At 42.4% G+C, this 19,598-nt stretch overlaps 1 protein-coding gene across 1 annotated transcript; it reads right to left on the bottom strand.

Moving 5' to 3' along the window:
* Positions 1-161: 161 nt before the first annotated feature.
* slco2a1 (solute carrier organic anion transporter family, member 2A1) lies at positions 162-18,753 on the bottom strand. The gene is made up of 14 exons (XM_064330736.1): positions 18,508-18,753; positions 11,990-12,127; positions 11,041-11,203; positions 9,733-9,945; positions 9,533-9,628; positions 8,988-9,121; positions 8,191-8,263; positions 7,670-7,834; positions 7,179-7,389; positions 4,595-4,742; positions 3,559-3,728; positions 3,346-3,410; positions 2,680-2,803; positions 162-2,529 (listed from the first exon to the last, which is right to left on the bottom strand). Exons 1-14 carry the CDS (start codon positions 18,574-18,576, stop codon positions 2,409-2,411), a joined length of 1,890 nt encoding a protein of 629 aa, XP_064186806.1. The 5' UTR covers positions 18,577-18,753; the 3' UTR covers positions 162-2,408.
* Positions 18,754-19,598: the final 845 nt, after the last annotated feature.

Here is a 19,598-nt window from a genome sequence, read left to right as displayed (position 1 = left end):
TTAAGTAATTATTCAGGAGGCAGCCAAGTCATCAGTACATGCCCAAAACAAAACATTAAGTTAGATCAAACGAGTTAAAAAACCCCACACATTTGTGTTTGACCAAACATCCATGACATTTACTTTTTTCTTTTTTATGATAAAACATCAAGGCATCGGGATAATTTAAATACATGTTTAATATTTACAAAATCTCACATACATGACACACAGATCTACTTTCTGATATTGTAATACATTGCATAAGCTTTTTATGATTAAATTGTAATCATAAAAAGGCAACAAGTAATTGGGAATAAATCCATTGCATAATTGACTATATACTGAATACACATTTTCAGATATTAAAAATTGCTTATAGCTCTCATTACATCATATTGAGTTTGACAGACAATTTTTTTTTTTAATGCTAAACTTAATAGCTTAATATAAAATTGTCCATTGGTTTTAGACAAAGAATCTAAACGTTCACCTGATATGGAACCATTATTGATCCTTTAATGGTACTGGGTCCTGTAATAGGATATCAATACTAATAATACCATAATGAATCCTTCTGTACATAACAAGTTAAAAGGTCCACAAATGTTAGTTTACGATAAAAATTAGCTGCTACCATTAAAGGCGTACAACCTTGAAAATATTATAAAATCACCACGTTCAGTCATATTTACAACATACTGGCAGTCTCTGTCTTTTCATACATTTTCCAAATCTGTGCTCCTTTGCTCCTTCTTCTCAAATGTGTTCGGAACATTTCTGGGCATGACACTCTTTTTTGTGTGGGGAGGATAGGGCGTGGCTACAAAGGCCGAGGGGTGGGATCAGGTTTCAGCAGAGCGTATGTAGCTAGCTACAAGCACAGTGAAGCAAACTGACAAGCTGACAGGGCTTGTTCAAAATCCAGAGTCAACCTTGGAATTGCTTTTCTATTGAAGTTCACAAAGGGGATGAAAAGCGACTCGGAGTTGGCACGTTTTCTGTTGGATCTGTAAGTTACCCCAAGCTATCCAGCTAGCTTAGTTAGATATCTAGATGGCCGAAGTCAGATACTCAAGGCGAGTGGGCGGGGTTGAAGGTGAAGGAGGATACTTCTTTGATTGTAAACATAGGACCACAGCAAGGCTAAAATAATCTGCATAGTATGCCTATAAACCCATCCTGAAAGTGAAGTGTTGTGGTATTGTAATACATGTATGTTTTAAATGTTGGGAATACACAGAAGCAAACTATTTCGATAAGTCCCGTAACAGTGTTCCAAAAAAGTTGCTCTGATTGGAAACTAATCTCTGTTTGGGTCATTGGTTGACTAAATTTATATTACTTAGTATTTTTAATATAAACATTTACAAAAGTATGTGGACACCTGAACGTCACACCCATATGCACTTGTTTAACATCTCATTCCCAAACCATGGGCATTCATATGGAGTTGGACCCCCCTTCGCTGCTGTAACAGCTTCCACTCTTCTGGGAAGGATTTCCAGTAGATTTTGGAACATGGCTGCATGTTGGGCATAAGGCCTGGCTCACAGAAATGTCTGACCAATCACTGCCATATTCAGCGGTATGTCGTTTCCTTAGCAGGAGAGCATACTAAAAAAAATCTACAAATGATAAAAAGTAAACAGTTTTTCTTGGAAAAATGTTTGCTTTAAGGTTGGTTACAGTAATATGTTTTGTGTACTAACAGTGTAAATTCAGATTTTCTCGAACAATAACAGAGATTTGCTTGTAAGCTAATCTTTAGCATATTTATATATTACTCTGTGTAACAGTAAAACTGTTCACTTTCATTGCCATTTTCACATACCAACAGTGTCCTCAACTTCCTGCACAGTAAAATACTCAGTGTTAAATCAACTGTTTATTTTACTCTGATTTAATATATATGATCTCTTTTTTGGACTTATAAACCCTGTTTATAATTGACATAACTGAACATTTATATGTGTAGCATCGATGTTCCTTTTCTAAGGTCCATATGTAAATATATTTTTCACATATTTTATCTCGGTCAATGCAAGGTCTTGCTTCACAGAAGGTGGACACATTGCATGAAACCTATCTGTTGCATCGAGATGCGCGCTATAAAGTGTGTGCAGTGAAAACCAGCGATCGAAAAAGGCTAAATAACTGGCTATAATAAATGAAGACAGCAAAAATAACAACATTATAGTCTGCCCAGGTGACCAACTTGGGACTTTCCATAAGCAGCAGTGCGTGAGGTAGGGTCCTGCACTACAAGTCACTGCAAGCTTCACAGGAAGGTGCTGTTGTCTGACATACTGCCCTCATTTCCCCCGTCGCGTGAGTCTGGATGAAGAGCACGCCGTCGCTCCAACAAGCCGCGAGCGCACGGGGAATCGAGAGGCAAGCCTTTTCACAGCAGTCGGGCGGGCATCTCTTCACAGACACTCGTCCAGCTTGTTCGTTAGGCTGTACTCCCTCATGCGCTGCGCCTTCCAGCCCACCAAGGACAGGCAGAAGATCCCTGCGGCTTTGAAACCCACCTGGAGGCCCAGATACCTGGAAGAGGGTAAGAGGGTGTACGTTAGCCAATGGTAGGCCACTGGCATATTCATTTCACTGGGTTGAACTGTGGAGACATCCCTGCTCCTTTGCCCGAGTGACTTCCTCCGAGAGGAAAACCTCAGGTGAAGAGAACTTTTCCTCTACCTGTTTCGAAGAAGGTCGTTGTCATAGTAACCACAGGAACCCAGCTTATTCCCGCAGGTGCGCTTCCACCAAACACAGGAGGAGTCAATGATTGCCCCAAACATTGCAGGAGCAGGTAACCAAGCTTGGGAAGGAGAAAGGACACCATTAGTTACACAAAACACCAGAGTTCACCAGTATCCCTTGTACTTTTAGTCAATATGTTATATGACAGCATTAAATGATTAAATGCAGATAAGGTTCATTGTTATTTTCTAGTTTGGGTATATTAAGTTTCTTGTCGCTGGGGGGCGCTATAGCACTGGATTACACACACAGGTAAACACCAGAAGAGGGCATGCCTATACTGTTGCAATTGGCTAAATTAATATTTATAATTTAGCAACTGGCACTGTGCTTTAACTACAATTAACATAAGATAGTGGTAAAGCCTCTTTTTATAGTCCATGGGTAAGATGAAGTTAAGAAAACAGTTTTTGGATGTATTTAAAGAAGGCTTTGTAAAGTCAGTGCCAGTACATCAAGGCATGCAAATCACAAAACATTTAATACAACCCTCCCTGCTGAAAGAAAACTAAAAGTAGAGTCAATGCTTTTCCACTTTTTTACTAGATCCATCATTTAATAAAGTCAATCCTCAGTGCTCCCTCATGAAGTTTCACCTACCAAGTACTCTCATGAGCATGAATTGAACTCCGATAGCAAAAGACTTCTCATCTTGGGGAACAGTCCTACAGGAAAAGAACAACTGCGTTATCAATCACTGTGTCGTACCCCAACAAAACAAAACAGATGTCAAATTCTAGCGTATTATGAGTTTGTGGGGAATATGACGCCTTGATGGAAAGCGGATCAGGTCACGTGCTGGGCAGGCCCTACCTGAGCACCATCATGTAGATGGGGTTGTGGGACAGGCTGGCGACGAACGCGGCCAGGGATATGAGCACCATGACGGGCAAGAGGAGGTGGGGGCAGCTGTTGGAGCAGGAGCCTGGGCGGGCACTTCCTGGGGCGTTGCCGTCAAGGATACAGCTACAGCTGCTGTAGGCCTGCGGGACAGGAGGGTCTGAGTCAGACAACCAGTGACACCGCACCTGTTCATGCTACTACACTCTTAAACCCAGCAGAATGGCTGTAGATCCCATTTACTGGTACAGTTGTGGCACATTAACATGTCATCCACTATACAATTAAACATTCACAAAAATATTTAAATTTAGCTTTCACAAGGATACCACAGCAATACCCTGTCTATGATTCCAGGTTAGTAGTCCTGGCCACCGGCATCTCACAACTGTCGAATGGACTAATAATGCATTATTCTTATCAAATTAACATATGCAGGGCAGTCATTCATGTATTTACTTAGTGTGCATTTTTAACACAATGAACACCAACTAGAATAAAACATAAAACATACAAGATTGTCCATAACAAACTTTATGTAAGAGATAAGGAAAATAAGAAACCCAGCCCTTTAAAAAAAATAAAACAGACACAGGTCAGGGACAGTTTTCCAATCTTACATTTTAAAGGCCATGGGATATTTTGCATATTAAAATAGAAATCCATTCTAGGCAAGGACATGGTACATGAACTGTTAAACACATTTAAGTGGTTTTGCCCTACTTAAAACACGTTCTCTTGATGTTTTGGCTAATTGCTGATCGATCGGCACAGGAAATTGATCCTAGACTGAGCACATCCCGTAGGTTGTACAGTGCTGTTTTTGTCCTTGCTAAGCAGCGGCAGACACTGGGGTGGTTAAAAAAAAAAAAGATTTGTTTAATTAGAGCTCAAAGAGGAGAAGGGCAAGAAAGCCTCGGGTTGTCTGTATTCTCCGGTGTGGCATTTTCTCAGCGCCGCTTTGCTTCGGAACGACCCTTTAAAATGGAGGAGACGGGACCTGGCTCACCTGGATCCTGCGAGGGTTCTGAGGGTCCGTGGAGAAGTTGGTGCAGCCAGCGTGGCAGGGCGAGATGTACTCCATGCCATCTGAGCCGCACACCGGGTTGAAGGCAGTCTTGGGGCATGAGCAGTTCAGGTTGCAGATTGCAGTGGGCCTGCAAGACGCATAATCACACCATTTTACTATTATACTTCCTGTGCGTATGGTTCTCTTTACAACAATACGAAGCTGCAAGCAAATTCACTTCAAAATAATCCAAAATTCTTTTTAGAAGATCAATGGTTTTTTTTGTTGTTGTTGGTTAACAAAAAAAGATAAGGTAGTCAACTCAATTAAATTTTATTTGCAAATCACTTTTTACGTGTTGACTGGTTTTAAACCAATGTGTAAACTGTTAAATTGTATTTACTGTTGTCTATTGTTTGTGATGTACTGTCTTGTAATCTTTTATTTATTGGAATTGCATTGCACAGTATTAGTGCTGCCCCTTTGTATTTAACTATAAATGGCCTAAATCCAGGCTTTGGTGCAATACACAATTTACTGTAGCTCAGGGGGTAACAGTCTGATTGTAGGAAGAGCAGCAGTCTGTTTTGAGACTGCGCCAGTGGGAGCCTAATCACACTGTGCTAAATATGAAAAATGTCAGACCAGGAATGCCTCAGACGCAGTTCAGTTTCAGATTCACATTTGGCAGAATGCAGTACGGTGCTGATTTCCTCTATTATTGCATATTTGTCACACTGAATGGTCTCAGATCTTTGGACAAAATTAAATATTAGACAAAGGGAAACTGAGTAAACGTGATAATATAATTTTAAAAAATGATTTTATGAAAAAAGTTATCAAACACCCATATCACCCATGTGAGAAAATGTCATTTCCAACCAATTTACCAAAGTTAATTGATCATTCGATTCAGCTAATTGAACACAGCCAGGCTTGATTTTAGCCAGCCCTGTTAAATCTAAACCTAACTCATATTGAACCTTACCATCAGAGTGAAGTAGGCACCACAAAATACACTATGCCTTGATCAAAAGAATTTCCAGAAGAGATGAGAAAAAAAAACTTGAAATATACCTGTTTGGAAAGGGTTACAAAGCCATTTATAAAGATATGGGTGTTTGATAACTTTTTTCATTAATTATTATTTTTAAAGTGTGTTCTGTGTTTACTCACGTTCACTTTATCTCATATTATTTTTTGTCGAAAAATCTGAAATAATTCAGAGTGACAAATAAAAGGACGAAGGAAATCAGGAAGGAAATACATTTTTACGGCACTGCGTTTCTTCTCGAAGGAGATTTTGCATTCTGAGACAAACTGAGATAAAGCGAGACAAACCCGTATCATAAACCCACCCTCCTGAATCAAAACCGTGATGCTCAGGTTCTTGCAAAGGTAATGCACAACCCTATGTCACCCAATCCACTGCCTACATTGCTGAGATACAGCACATACCTGGCGTATATCATAGGGAATCTAGGCAAACATTAATCGATTTGGATTCCAAGCAAATTTATGCATAGACACAAAGCATTTACTCTAAATAATGCATTATGTTCACCTTTTTTGAGAACTTGCAAAGCTGTGACAATGGCAATTTTCTCACTCTCTCCCATACATAAGCACTTTTCTGTCCTCGCTCTTGAAATTAGGCCCTTCGGTTCAGGTTATTTTGTTGTTTTTCCTATTTTTTTTCATCACTATGCACAAAGTGCATTATAATATTGATTTTGAAGGGTGTGCACTTGAAACAGAATATAATTATTTTCTGTCAAATGCTTCACAAAAGAAAAAGATAAACTGCAATGTTGATAAATTCTGGCCAGCGTCCAACATTACCTTAAAGGAGGCCAAACACATATCCGTACATCAGCATAATTTCACACTTGAAAAGGACTGATAAGCCATCACATTTTGTGAGGTTCCTGATAACACAGTACACAGATGCTGCTGATTTGATGCTGACAATAAGTTCTGTAAGATTTTCTGTATACATTTTTGGGCCAAAATAAAAACATGGTTCAATGCATTTTTAATCTACTGGCATAGGTTATTCACTTAGAATTTAGGCATTTAGTTCATTTTCAATTGGCATGGGTTATTTCGCTTGCAAAAGCATAATGGGAGCTTGATGTTCTCTCTTGTCTTATCAGTCATGCAAACAATAATGTAGAACCTACACATGTTTATCGATTATTATTTCAAAGTATATTCTATTAAATATTAATATCCTTATTAACATGATTGTTGACTGAAACATTTTTAGCCATCGCTACAGGCACAAGCAAGTAGGTGTCTTAACCCCAGTATCCTGGTCAAATTCCCACAAAACTGGGTCCCTACATCTGGCCCACCAAACCATTACCTAAATGTGATTGGCTACACAATCCCTTGAATTACCAACCTATTCTGATTCAGAAGGGTCATCACTGGAAAAGAGAACTCTCAGCTGAGCTCTCAGTTGAACTACGTGGTTAAACAAAGGAAGAAAACAGCGCAAGCAAATCTCACGATGCTAAAGCAGAGGAGTGTCAGATGTTTATCTCCCCAACGCACTCATCAGCTGCCAGAGCTGGCTGACCTGGGTTTCTCTTGGTCTCTGTAGCCCGTGTTAACCCCGGCGACCTGCTGTGTGGGACAGCCCATGAAGAACAACGGAACGCACATCAGGATGGAGACCAGGAGCATGGCCAACGAAAACCTGGGGATGGCCTTCAAGGACAGGCCGGCACGTTTCATGATCACCCCGCCAACCAGCATCCCCATGGCAACCATCGGCAGGTTCATCGAACCTGCAGGGGATGGGAGGGATTGCCTGTCAGTGAGGACGTACCCGTGATAGACAAACAAAGCTTCTACATGAATATAGAGCTCTAAACTCCACATGCATTTAGGGATGGCATCCATATCATTATATGTCTTATGAGCTGGCAAGCCTGTCTGAGAAGATGTACGCAAGTGGATAAAAGCACAAAAGCCTGCATTGACGAAGGGTGTTCAGTCTTTCCAGCTGGTAAGCACCCCTTCTCAACCCTTCCTCCCCTTCTTGCTCCTCCCTTGCTCCCCCCTCACCCATCAGCAGGCTGCCGTAAGCAGCAGACGCGCTGTACTGTCGCTCCAGGAACTTGTTGAGGAACGTGGCCAGGGCGGCGATCACCGAGGAGAAACAGCACTGGGTCAGAACCAGCAGCAGGAAGAGCGGGCTGAAGAGGAGCCTCAGAAAGAGCCGGGGGAACTCTGAGCCGGAGCAGAACCGAGGGAACACACAGGAACACACATTACACACGAGGCAGTCGACGTGGATGCGCTCTCCGGTCGGGTGATGTGTTAAGCGCCAAGGCATAGCTTCAGTGCACAAAAGGTTGTTGTTTTATGTAAGATTAGGCTAAATATTGCAAATAATGGAATGGAATTCTAATCTCCAGAGAATAAACATATGGGAATAACTTGAGAATGTTGAAATGAAAAGACCACTGAAAATAATAAGAAAATTTCCACTATATCAAGGAGAAATTTAAACTGTTTACAAAGGATTGATTATGATTATTGATTATGTTGCTGACCAAGAATGGCAAAAGCAATGAGGAACTTACTCTTGATGTCCAAAAAGGAGATCTCTGGGGTCTTTGGACCTTCATCCAAAAAGTCATCTTCAGCTTCAGTGGCCTGTGATATAATACAAAGTGGCTGAAGTACTGTAGAGTATGTGCACAAGTTTTAACCATTATTTTAGAAAATTTATATGACAAATAAAACAAATAAAACAATGTGCAGCTATCCAAGCATATTTTCTTTTATTATTATTGTTCAAAATTGTGCATGCAAAGACAAAAAATATATTATTATCTGTCATTTTGTCTTATTTTATTTTATTTTATTTGGGAAGTTTGAGTGCATTCATCTAACAAAACTTAGAGAGGAGAGAGATGCCTATTGTCACTGGTTCATTGAATATGATAGATTTGAAACCGGACTCCAACAGTCATTGAAGACTGAAGGTTAATATTCTTCTTTTGCTGGCTTAATTTCCCACTCAACCATCTGGAACAGGCCTATCGATGTGTCCAACATCGCGCTGATCCTGCTGCAAATATGCACTTATTACATTTTGATACCAATGGAGAAGACAGCAGTTGTTATTACTTTTAAGCTGCCCCTCAAATCACCACCACCCCACAGCCCTCCAATCACACACTTCAATTACAAGAACATATCACAGATATAACTGTTAAATCTTCTATCTATATTCTACCCCAATTAAGAGCTCTGTCCAGCTCACTCAACTGAGCCCAGCTGAAATTTAAGGGAGTGTGGTATTGTGTACATGGAGATGGTGATTCAGAACAATGGATCAAAAGGAAGATTTGTGAGGTGGAATAATGTTACCTACATTCTCCTTCATGGCCCGAGGAAAGAAGAAGTATGGGATGGAGGTGAGAGCCAATAACCCAGAGGAGACCAAGAGGCCCATCCACCAGGCCCCCACCCAGCGTGGGTCAGTGGGGGTCAGCTCCAGCATGCTATCTTAGAGAGGAGAGAGGTCGCATGTAAACGCTAGTGAACAGAAACTCCCTAAGGTGCAAGTCAGAAGGCTCTCACATTGAGAAGGTCCATTCATCATATGCAACACAGGGCGTACTGATGCAATGCAGCAGCCATGTGAAAATGCTGACACAGCATTTCATTAGTGCCAATCAGTGGTGGAAATTCCAGGGGTCAGAAAGTAAAAGTCCTGCCGTGCGTTTCTTCCACTCATCAACTCAGCCAGCTGATTTTACTAATTAGGTCTACCTCCTAGCTGAAGAATTGTGATAATTAGCATATTCAGGTGGCTGGAGCAAAATAATAGTGATAACTTTTACTTTCTGAACCTGGATTTTCTACCTCTGGTGCCTTTACATGTGATGGCTCCACATGGAAGTCTTTGTGCGGTACCTGTGTTTCTGCCCACGTCCACATAGATCCTCAGCATGACGGAGCCCAGCAGGTACCCCAGGATCGGCCCGAACACAGACAGCGCGAAAAGAATGGCTGCGAAAGCAAAGGAGACGAACGTTAACGAAGGCCCCCCCCCCCGCCATCTCCGGAACTTCCCTTTCACGATTCATTCAAGGGGCGGGCGGCGAGAGGATTACCGATGTACAAGGGGGAGTCCCCCGGCCTGGCGAAATCGTCCACGTAGGAGATGCCGAAGGGCTGGACGGGCACGGAGCCCACGCCGAACAGCAGCTGGGCGATGGCCATCGGCAGCCACAGGTTGCTGGTTTCCGTGACGCGCTGGGAAGCCCCCTGGGCGCAGACGTCAGGGGCCGAGGTGTTCCTCTGCGCAGCGCAAATGTCCCGGACATCTGTCGCACAAAAGCGGCGCTTAGCTTAGCGTACCGAGCGAGCCCAGGTTTCATCTCACGTCTCAGAGCTGTAGACCCTTATGCCCAGCGCTGATACAATGCCCCATCAAGCTGACCGTGTCGCAACAATGTCATAGGAATTAATCCGAGAATGCACTAGCTTAGTATCGCACCTTTCCCACAGCACAAACCCTGAAGCACAGGTGTACAAATTCAGCCGTGGAGGGCCAGCAATTCATCAAAGAGTCCACGCACATTGCTCTCAAGGCCTTAATCAATTAATCAATTACTCAAGGCCGATCGAAAGGAAACTACAAATACCTGCAGATAATGCAGCCGACCAGGACTGGAGTTTGCAACCCTGTATTAAAAGGTTTTTGGAGGCTGCTTGGTAAAAAGATAAGATGCAGACCAGACGACTAAAATACTTCAGAGAGAAGCTTTTATTCTCACAAACATCCTAGTGACCTTCACAGGGTACTCCAAGCGAGCAAAGTCGCTTTCAGTGCTGGAAAAAATGAGACCTGATTCCCAAAGAAACCTAACCGTCTGAGTGACAAGTCAAATCTTGCCTTTTCTCAGTGGCACCCAGATTTTCCAGCTGGATTGTGCATGGGTTTCCAAAGTACCTGCTGACTTTAAAAAAGCACTTAAAATGTAGATGTCAGCTCAACAGCGTGACACTTGGAAATATGCTAAGCTGGAAATGACTCCATCGCAGGTGAGTGTGTGCCGCATGCACACACTGGCACTCACTCGCACGTTCTCAGCTCAGATCCCTGTTTTTAGCCGGGAAAGCTATGTGTAGGAAGACATCAGAATATAACCTGCCAATCAGAAAAAATGTCCTTACCTTCCAACCTAAAAACATGTCATGTTACAGCATCTGAAAACCATAGAGAGAAAAGTGCATCCTCCCTGCATCTGGCCTTGCAGTAGATTCAGTATGCCAGTGTACACAGTACACACTTACACAGTTCTTACAGTGCCTACTTAAACCGAACAGGACATTCTTTTTAACATACAACTGCTGTGTGTTGCCATCGTTCTAAGAGGCTGACAGTGAAATTACCAATAATTTCCCCATGTTCTTACCAGTTAATACAGAGGAGTATTCGTAGGGCTTGGACAGGAAATGAGGTAGGGTGAGGATCATGGCGCTGACTGACATGAGCAGGCCGCCAATCCCAATGATGCGCGGCCGGTGGACCCGGCTCCCGAAGTAGCTCACAAACACGATCAGCACCGTGTTCCCCACCTGGAGGCAGAAGGGGGAACCGTCAGACGGCGAGGACGTTTTCCGGAATTCCACGTGGACCTCCCCCAGCTCACAGCCAGCGGTTCTGTGAGCTGAACGAGGGGCGTGAGCATTGCCTCACGAGGAGGACGTGTTAATTTTGGAAAAGTAACAAAGAAGAATGCCCGGGCCCAGAGGGATCTCTGACCTAAAGGTATGTAGCGAAAAAAACATTAAGCTGAAATTTGTCATATTTATTTACCTTATTTTGCCTGCTTATGAGAGCCCAAGATGCAAGCAAAGTGCCTGAGCGTTTGTGTGCTTTACGGAGACGTTCTGTGGTTGAATGAAATTAATGACTTAGTGCAAATGTGTCAAACTCCTGGAGGGCTGCAGCGTCTGCAGGATTTTGGGGTTATCAGCACCCAAACGAGGCTTGAGAACAAGGTGGCGGATCCTTTGGGCAATCGACGACTCAAACGAGTCGCTGGCTCTGAAACACTTTGGAGGCCAGCAGATGCCACAACCCTTCAGGTCTGGATTCTGACATCCCCATGCCTTAGCGTGAGCCGTGTAAAACACTGGGGTTCGGGGTTCGGGATTTGGAGTTTGAGGTTTGAGGTTTGGGGTTTGGGGTTTGAGGTTTGGGGTTCGCGGTATGGGGTTTGAGGTTTGGGGTTCAGGGTTCAGGATTCGGGGTTTGGGGTTTGGGGTTTTGGGTTCAGGGTTTGAGGTTTGGGGTTCAGGGTTCAGGATTCGGGGTTCGGGGTTTGGCGTTCAGGGTTCAGGGTTGGGGGTTGGTTCTACCTCGTGCAGGGAGGAGATGATGCCCGAGGAGGAGCTGTTGAGGCTGAAGCGGCGCTCGATGGTGGTGATGCTGCTTTTGAAGTAGGAGCTGTAGAGCAGCTGGGACAGCTGCAGGAGGCCATGGCAGAGGACGAAAACCTGGGGAAGAGGACAGAGAACAAGAGAACAAAATACATTTCAGCTGGAGTTTTGTTGGTGGAACAGGGACGTTAGGGCTGGACTTTATATCAAAGGATTTTTTTTTTGCAGGGTGTTTTCAATGCATGGAATACATTATGAGGTCACATGGTAGGAGAAGACACCCTCAGAGTGTTAAAAACCAGACATGAGACAGAGCCATTTACTCTCTAGACAGCAAAATTATGAGTCTAGATGGGCTGAACAGCCTGTTCTCGTAAACAAACAGTCTTACATGCTTATTTTCTTAACAGGTATGTTGAGTAGTTTGATCCACCTTCACAGTGATGAGTCATGCATCAAAGGGTGCAGTCTACGTCACGTAACAAACACAACACTTCTGAACACCGGTTGCACAGGACAGGAGGCGCCATTCCAATCACAATCGTCACCCGACGCCAGCTCACGGGCCACGACGTTGACACGGTAGTGTGGCTTCTGCTTTAACCGGCACGTTCCATTACAGAGCCACAATCTGAAAGTGCGCGTCACCAGATTTTCCCTCACTCCTACACCCAATCTCCTGTCAGATACCCGTGTCACAAAATGCATTCAGACAGCCGTGATAATGACAGCAGCACATTACTGTTGCATTGCACACAAAAGACAGTACATACTCATTCCCATTACCACAGCAGTCATGCTGTAAAAATGCCACAGACTGTCTCAGTACCTCACTGGTATAAAAAAAAGAAAAAAATGGCACAATAGTATATATTGTAACTCAGGACAACTTGTTCAGATCCTCCTGACCTGGAGCAAATTAATCACCTCACAATCTTAATACCAACCGTGAACTTCCCCATATTAGGTAATCATTGACGCGCCTCCAAGTACCTACTGTACTGGCCGGGGAAATCTGTCAGTCAGGTGGTTTATCCTAAACCCTGCACATAACAAAAGAAACCTGCAGAGCCAATTATTTTGTTTTTTAGCAAGAGAATTAAACCCTTTCCTCAGTGACGGATATGGCACATCGCCTAGACTGTCTTTCCAAAGAGGTTGCCGGCAAACTTCACTCTTAAAGGGCTGGAATGTGAGTTGTCAGCAGGAAGGACAAAGAGAGGAGCATAATGCCAAAGGAAAAAGGCAGATGTCTGGGCCACCATTGTTATAGGACATGGCACGGGGTACAAACAATAGGTATCAGGATTTTAAACGGCCAACATTATGCACTTCACTGCGTATTTCCTACAAAGGAAAAGGGCAGGTAATGTATGTGTAGGCTAGATGAGGAGCAATCCCTCTAGGACTTTCCTCAAAATGCTTTATGAGAACTGTTTACTGTACATTTCTGCCTCTGGAATAACTCCCCTGACAGCCTAGAGAACTAGTCAGATTAAGTCCTTTCTTGGACAGCCTCCCAGCAGCCTGCGAGCTGATTTGCCGTTGATATACGCCTGCATACAGGCACTGCCATAACAAAGCAAGCCTTTGAAGAGCTCATAATTCCATGGGCAATCAAGTGATGGAACAATCTGATGAGGCATGTTGAGATTTGGAGTGGATTTACTAATAAATCCATCTTTTTCTGTGTTTCCTTCCTAATTCTGTCTAAAATTCTAAAATTTTAGGGGGTGGGAGGTACTGTAAGCACATACAATAGTTACACTGCTGATAAAGGTTCTGCCTATCTTGAGCAAAATGATCCAGTGACAAGCTGATTTATTCATTGTGCACCACTGTCAGCTTGTTTAGGCAGACAAGCAAATCCTCTCACATTTTACAATTAAATTTCATCATCCAAAGGGCAAACTCATTCCATAAAGAATCTCAGCTGCGATATTACACTGCTCCGAGTGTATGGCAAAAGGCATACTGAGAGTTCAGGAGAGTCTGTGTTTCAAGTCTGAAGAATTATTGAATCTCCCCCTCAGGGGTTTTTGACAGACTCGCTACAGCTTCATGGGCAATCTATCTTTCAAGACAGTCCATAACTCAACAGGGCTACCAGCATGAAAAGTCAATTCTGGGGTGCGCACTGATATTAGCAGGACTGAAGCAGTCCTCTCTCTCTCTCAGCAAACCTGAAGCTTTGCGTTCCAGACTCACCTGATGATTTGGATGGTAAGCCAAGAGGTTTTTCCTCTTTTAAAAATATTTTTTTTTTACATCAGATCTTTGCTTTATGAGGCTTTGGGCCTGATTTAATAAAAAAAAAAATACCTTTAGCACATGCAAAACCTATCAGCAGGCGCAAAACTAATAACACAATCAATGATTGGTGCAAAACAAATACCATGACCAATAATTGACCATGTTATTGGCTTTGTGTGTGCTAAAAGGTTTGCACACACTAAAGGTCTTGGAAAATTAGGCCTTTTGTGATATTTCTGATGCTTAACATTTTTATTTTTCCTTTTCATTTTTTGGTTTCCAGAATGGACTTCCTCGTGATTTGTAGTTGCGCATTCTCTCATCGTCCCCACTTAGCCTGTCTACCTGAAAAACTGAAGAGTTAACGTTGAGGAGCACTCGTCACCAAACCATTTAAAACGTTAAGATCGTTGCATTGGTGCAACCGTTCAACTTATCAGTGGGAGAAGGACGCTGCTCGGCCATTCCCTGATAAGATCATTAACAGGTCATTAACAACGATGCCGGATGTTGGAGGGAAGCGTGTTCCTACAAACACCTAAAATCAAATGAATTACCGATGAAAGTCAATCCATCATTGTGGAGCATGGTTTTCAGGCATTATGCAATGCGGCGGGGTGAGTAATAGCACAGCGTGTGGAAACATTGTGGTTTGCAGGACGTTCGTGTCAACAGCTCAGACCCACGGACCCACAGAGCATTTTTGCAGCACCATTGTCGATATTTGTTTCACTGAGGAAGGAGAGTGTGGATGCACTTCTTAAACCTCTATTCGTGTTGAGAGATCACTAATGTGCAATTTATAAGGCAGCACCAGGCTGGCCAATGCCTGTGCATATTTTCCATATAAAACTAAGCCTGCTGTAATGTAGCCTGCTCATTCATTATCCTAGCCACATTCTTAATTTTCTCCACTGATTTTAAATGTGCTTGGGGTTTCCTTTCACAGGACTGATTTCCATCGTGGCGCATAATTTCATTCCCTTGCAGAAGAAAATTGCACTTCCAATTGCCGTCCCTGACAAACCAGCATTCACATCTGGTATACCACTGGGCTTGTGATATCTTTTTGTATTGTGCGATACTGCGATTGTCACATGGTTAAGACAGACGCGCAGTTGCTCTTGTCACAACCTCTTTCATACAGTCTAATCGGTCCACACCATACGGTAGGTAATACGCATGCAAACTGAATAGGAAACCACAGATGCTGATGGAAAACAAGATGGCCGTACAGAAATAATCCCATCATCACAATACATTTCAGTGCTGTTAGTACTCATTGAAATGACATACATAATCTTTAAAAAAAGAGTACATTTTATCAGTATTTAAGTACGTGTTATTTGTGACTGTTTTACGACAAATCAACAAGCTAATCTTGGTGTAACAGCGTACAAATTAAGACAGCACCACTTATATAATAAAACAAGCAACATTCAGAATCTGTCTCCACAAAAAGGCCACCTGGCAAAGATGAGCATGTCACAGCATAGAAATGACCCCACGATCACTGAAAGCAGTGGTAGGCTATGGAGGAGGGGTGTGGTTACTGCCTCGGCAACAGGCAGACAGCTGGGGGTGGGGGGGGGGAGTCATTTATGGTTAAGTTGCCCTGCAGCCGCAGCTGTAGGCCACTAGATAACCAGCCCTACCCTTTATCTGTTCTGCCTGCCGTGAGACCGGGGCAGGAGAGGGAGCCACGTGTGCGGCTGCACACTGTGTTCCATTGTTGGCCTGAAGCGTGCGTTTTCTGCGGCCGAACTACACCGTATTTGAGTCCTGTCGATGAACTCGCTCGTCACGAATCCTCTACAGCGTCGTCTGTCCTGCGCACCAAGAGGCAAACTAACTTTGTAATGTGGGCCTTTCCACCATATCAATCGCTGGCTTTGGCGACATTTCCTGTTTGTCTGAAATTACTTAATGTGCTTTTCCCTTGGTGTCACCCTTTACCCATGTCAATGCCCATTCGGTCAATTCAACTGATTACATAAATTGCGGTGCATTTGCTGTTGGCGTTTTCTTAATAATGTGGCATGAATGCTTATCTTCCCCTCGGGGTTGTGGGCTATGTTCTGCAAGCAGTAGGAGGCTGAAACTCATGATAAGTTTACATTAATTTCAGCAAGTTTAAATTTACATTCCAGCAATTTCAGTCCTTCAGTCAGTCAACCCGGTCAATGGCCTTTAGTAGTCAAACCACATAGCTAAGTGGTATCCTGGCCCAATCGTTTATCTTGGCTGAACTACCACACCCGCTTGTGAATTCCCACCTATGCAGTTCAGGCCCACATAACTCTGAGCAAGTTCAGCTGTACAAATACTTCTCGCTATATTGCTGCGGTAGTCATTTGTGAATATAAAGAGTGAAGCAGCAGCAGACAGACTAATCCGTGCACGTCCCCACTGCTTGGAATTAGTCATACCGTTTGATTTATTCATGCGTAAATGATGATGATGATGATGATGATACAGCATGAACTGACATGCATGTGCACTGACTGCTGACACATATTCATTTAAAAACAAGTCCCCTCAAATTTCCCCACAAACTCATGGAATAACAAAGACTACCAGCTGGGTTTATAAGGAAAACATGCATACACAGGATTCCTCCAGTCGGAATTCCTGTTCTGGGTGAATGTGGACAGAATGCTTTTAGGTTCAAAAAGGTGGTTCCGAGGTAGGTGGTGTTCCACACCCACACATACTGTACTCTCAAACACGTTGTCTGATGAGAATCAGCATTGTTCATGTGGCATGACAAAGTAAATCTGACGGGTAAAACAGCCCGTAGGTGTTTTGACCAACATTGTTTTGCAAAGTGTAAAGTGCGGCCACACGGGACACTTTCTTGGATTTCTGCCCAGGAAGTATTTGAATATGTGACTTGAGGTCTAGTGCTTCTATACTGGGCCACAGGCCCAGATCAGATACTGTAAATCCTTGGTAAGTAATTTTAAAAATAAAAACAAAAAGGAGGTAAGCGATGATGTTCACTGCACATCCAGCAGCACATCCATGTTACGTTGCCATTATGAATTGAAATGGCAAAACCACACACACACACACACACACGCACACACACGCACACACCCGTTCATACATACGTCTCCCTACCGAGTACAGTTTGTCCTCATGATGTAAATCCACCTTCCTGTGTAAGAGATGCACGTACATCGTGAAGCAACAGATTCCAGGATTGATTAATAAGGAACGGGGACCTGGCAAACAACACCTGCCTTCCTTACCAAAAAGCAGGTTAGCATACCTCAAACAACTTCAGCTTTGCAGCCAAAGCTCATCACATCTCATTTGTTTCAATCTATCTTTTAAGCATTCTGCTCCAAAGAACACCCAAGGAAAACTGCAGAAGTACATTATTCCATTAAATTGTGAATGACACATCTGCATTTGGAGTCAAAGTCTTAGTTTCTTCCTTACTGTTCAGAATAATTTCCATAGTGTCCAAAACTTCTAATGAAGTTGAACAGTCATGTCTATTAATTTTTAGTGGATATTCCTGTTTCTTAGTCCCTTTACCTGCTAATAAAATAAAATCAATTGGAATATACAAACCCAAACATACTATCACTCAAATGAATAACAAAAAATAATTTGATTTCGTGAATATTCACAAAAGATTCACAATATTCACAAAAGAAAAAAACAGACAGAATTGGTTTCTGATAATAATGATGATAAACCTTCTAATTATATTGAACATTTGAGCAATTTGTCACCTAATGTCAAATCCTATTGGTTATGATTCAATGAGAAAAACGTGCTCAAGAAAGATGTTTTCAGATCAAGGGACCATCATCAGTGCCTGAATAAATGTCAATAAATTGAACTGATTATAATCAGTATATCAATAGTTCAAAATACACCAGGAGTCCCTTCCGTACCACCTGAGAGACAAAGTGTGGAAAAGGACGCATTTGGGTTATATAACTTGACTGCCAACAAGACTACCAAAACAAATCTCTAAGAAGAATGTGAAATTAAATCAAGAAATAATAAACAATGTGTATTAGGTTTATTAAACATGATAAAATATCTGATTGCTCACATTCCTTATGCATTCAACTGTGTACAGGCTAAACAAGTTTATAAGTCAGGGAAAATGTATGGGATCAAAACGTAATGATGAGGTTTATCATGATTAAAGAGACCATGTTGCACTCGATGCAAGGTATATAATAATGATAATAATAATAATAACTTTCTCTTAATCTTACCTTAATGTTGCAAGGCAATGAAGTCATCTTCGATTTTGTTTTTTTTATTTCCTTGGGGTATATTTCCATTCTAAAGGGTGTCAAATTCCACGTGAAGTGTCGAAAGGTCTGTGTGAGCTGAAGTTTGGTTGTAACTCCAGTCTGACAGCAAGCGCCGTATTTCTACTCCGGTAATCTTGAATGGGGTTTTATGTCTGTCTGTGATGTAATACGACTCTGCCCACACACTTCAACACGAGCTGCTGGTCAGCTATAAAAAAAATTGAAGACAAGACCATATTTGGCACAAAACGCGAAACATGCACTTTATGGACAGATCGTCACTATTATTTATAAAAACGAAGAATCGTGTGAAAGTAGGTATTTGTAGCTAGCTACAATGACTAACACCGGGCGATTAAAAAAAACAAAACAAATATTGCCTAAAACTCATAGCCTACAGTTATTTATGTATTGCTAGGTTTTATTATGTTACTTGTCGCCCTAACAAGTCAATACGCGCTGTCAATACTGTCAATAAAAAAAGTAATACACCTCACCTGGCAAGAACGCAAGCATGTTGACTAGCACGAGAAATAATTGCTCACTTCTAAGTAGGCTAACTTTGCTAAAGCTGAGTTAATATGGATACAGTTAAAAGGAACATAGTGGGACTTGCCATGAGTTTGGTGGTCTTCCTGCTAAATTATTTCGTTCTTAATTATCAGTAGGCTACTTCAAAGCCTCACGTCTTCCTGCTCCAATATAGCTTTAAAGTTTCTCTCTCAGCCAAATGCATGGAGGTAGGTTAACTTGTTATAACCACACACACAAAATTCACTTGAAAAACATTCAGCATTAATTACCAGTTGAGTCAATGCCAATGAATAGTTACCAATTCCTTGCTCACGCACCCTGACTGAAGGACAAAAGAAGACTATGTCACGGCTAAAACGCTAGACTGCAGTATGCCAGGTATACGTCAGTTAACCAAAATCTCCCTTCTTAAAAATTCACTGCCTCACCCATTCCTTTAGAGACCAAGGAACCATACAATGAGAACTTTGCAGAGGCTTTAAGTTCACTCAGGCACAAGACCTGATTGTCGTTAA

The sequence above is a fragment of the Anguilla rostrata genome, chromosome 4, assembly GCF_018555375.3.
Source record: "Anguilla rostrata isolate EN2019 chromosome 4, ASM1855537v3, whole genome shotgun sequence".
Lineage (NCBI taxonomy): Eukaryota > Metazoa > Chordata > Actinopteri > Anguilliformes > Anguillidae > Anguilla > Anguilla rostrata.
The sequence above is the reverse complement of the archived record's forward strand: the minus strand, read 5'-3'. Positions and strand labels throughout refer to the sequence as shown.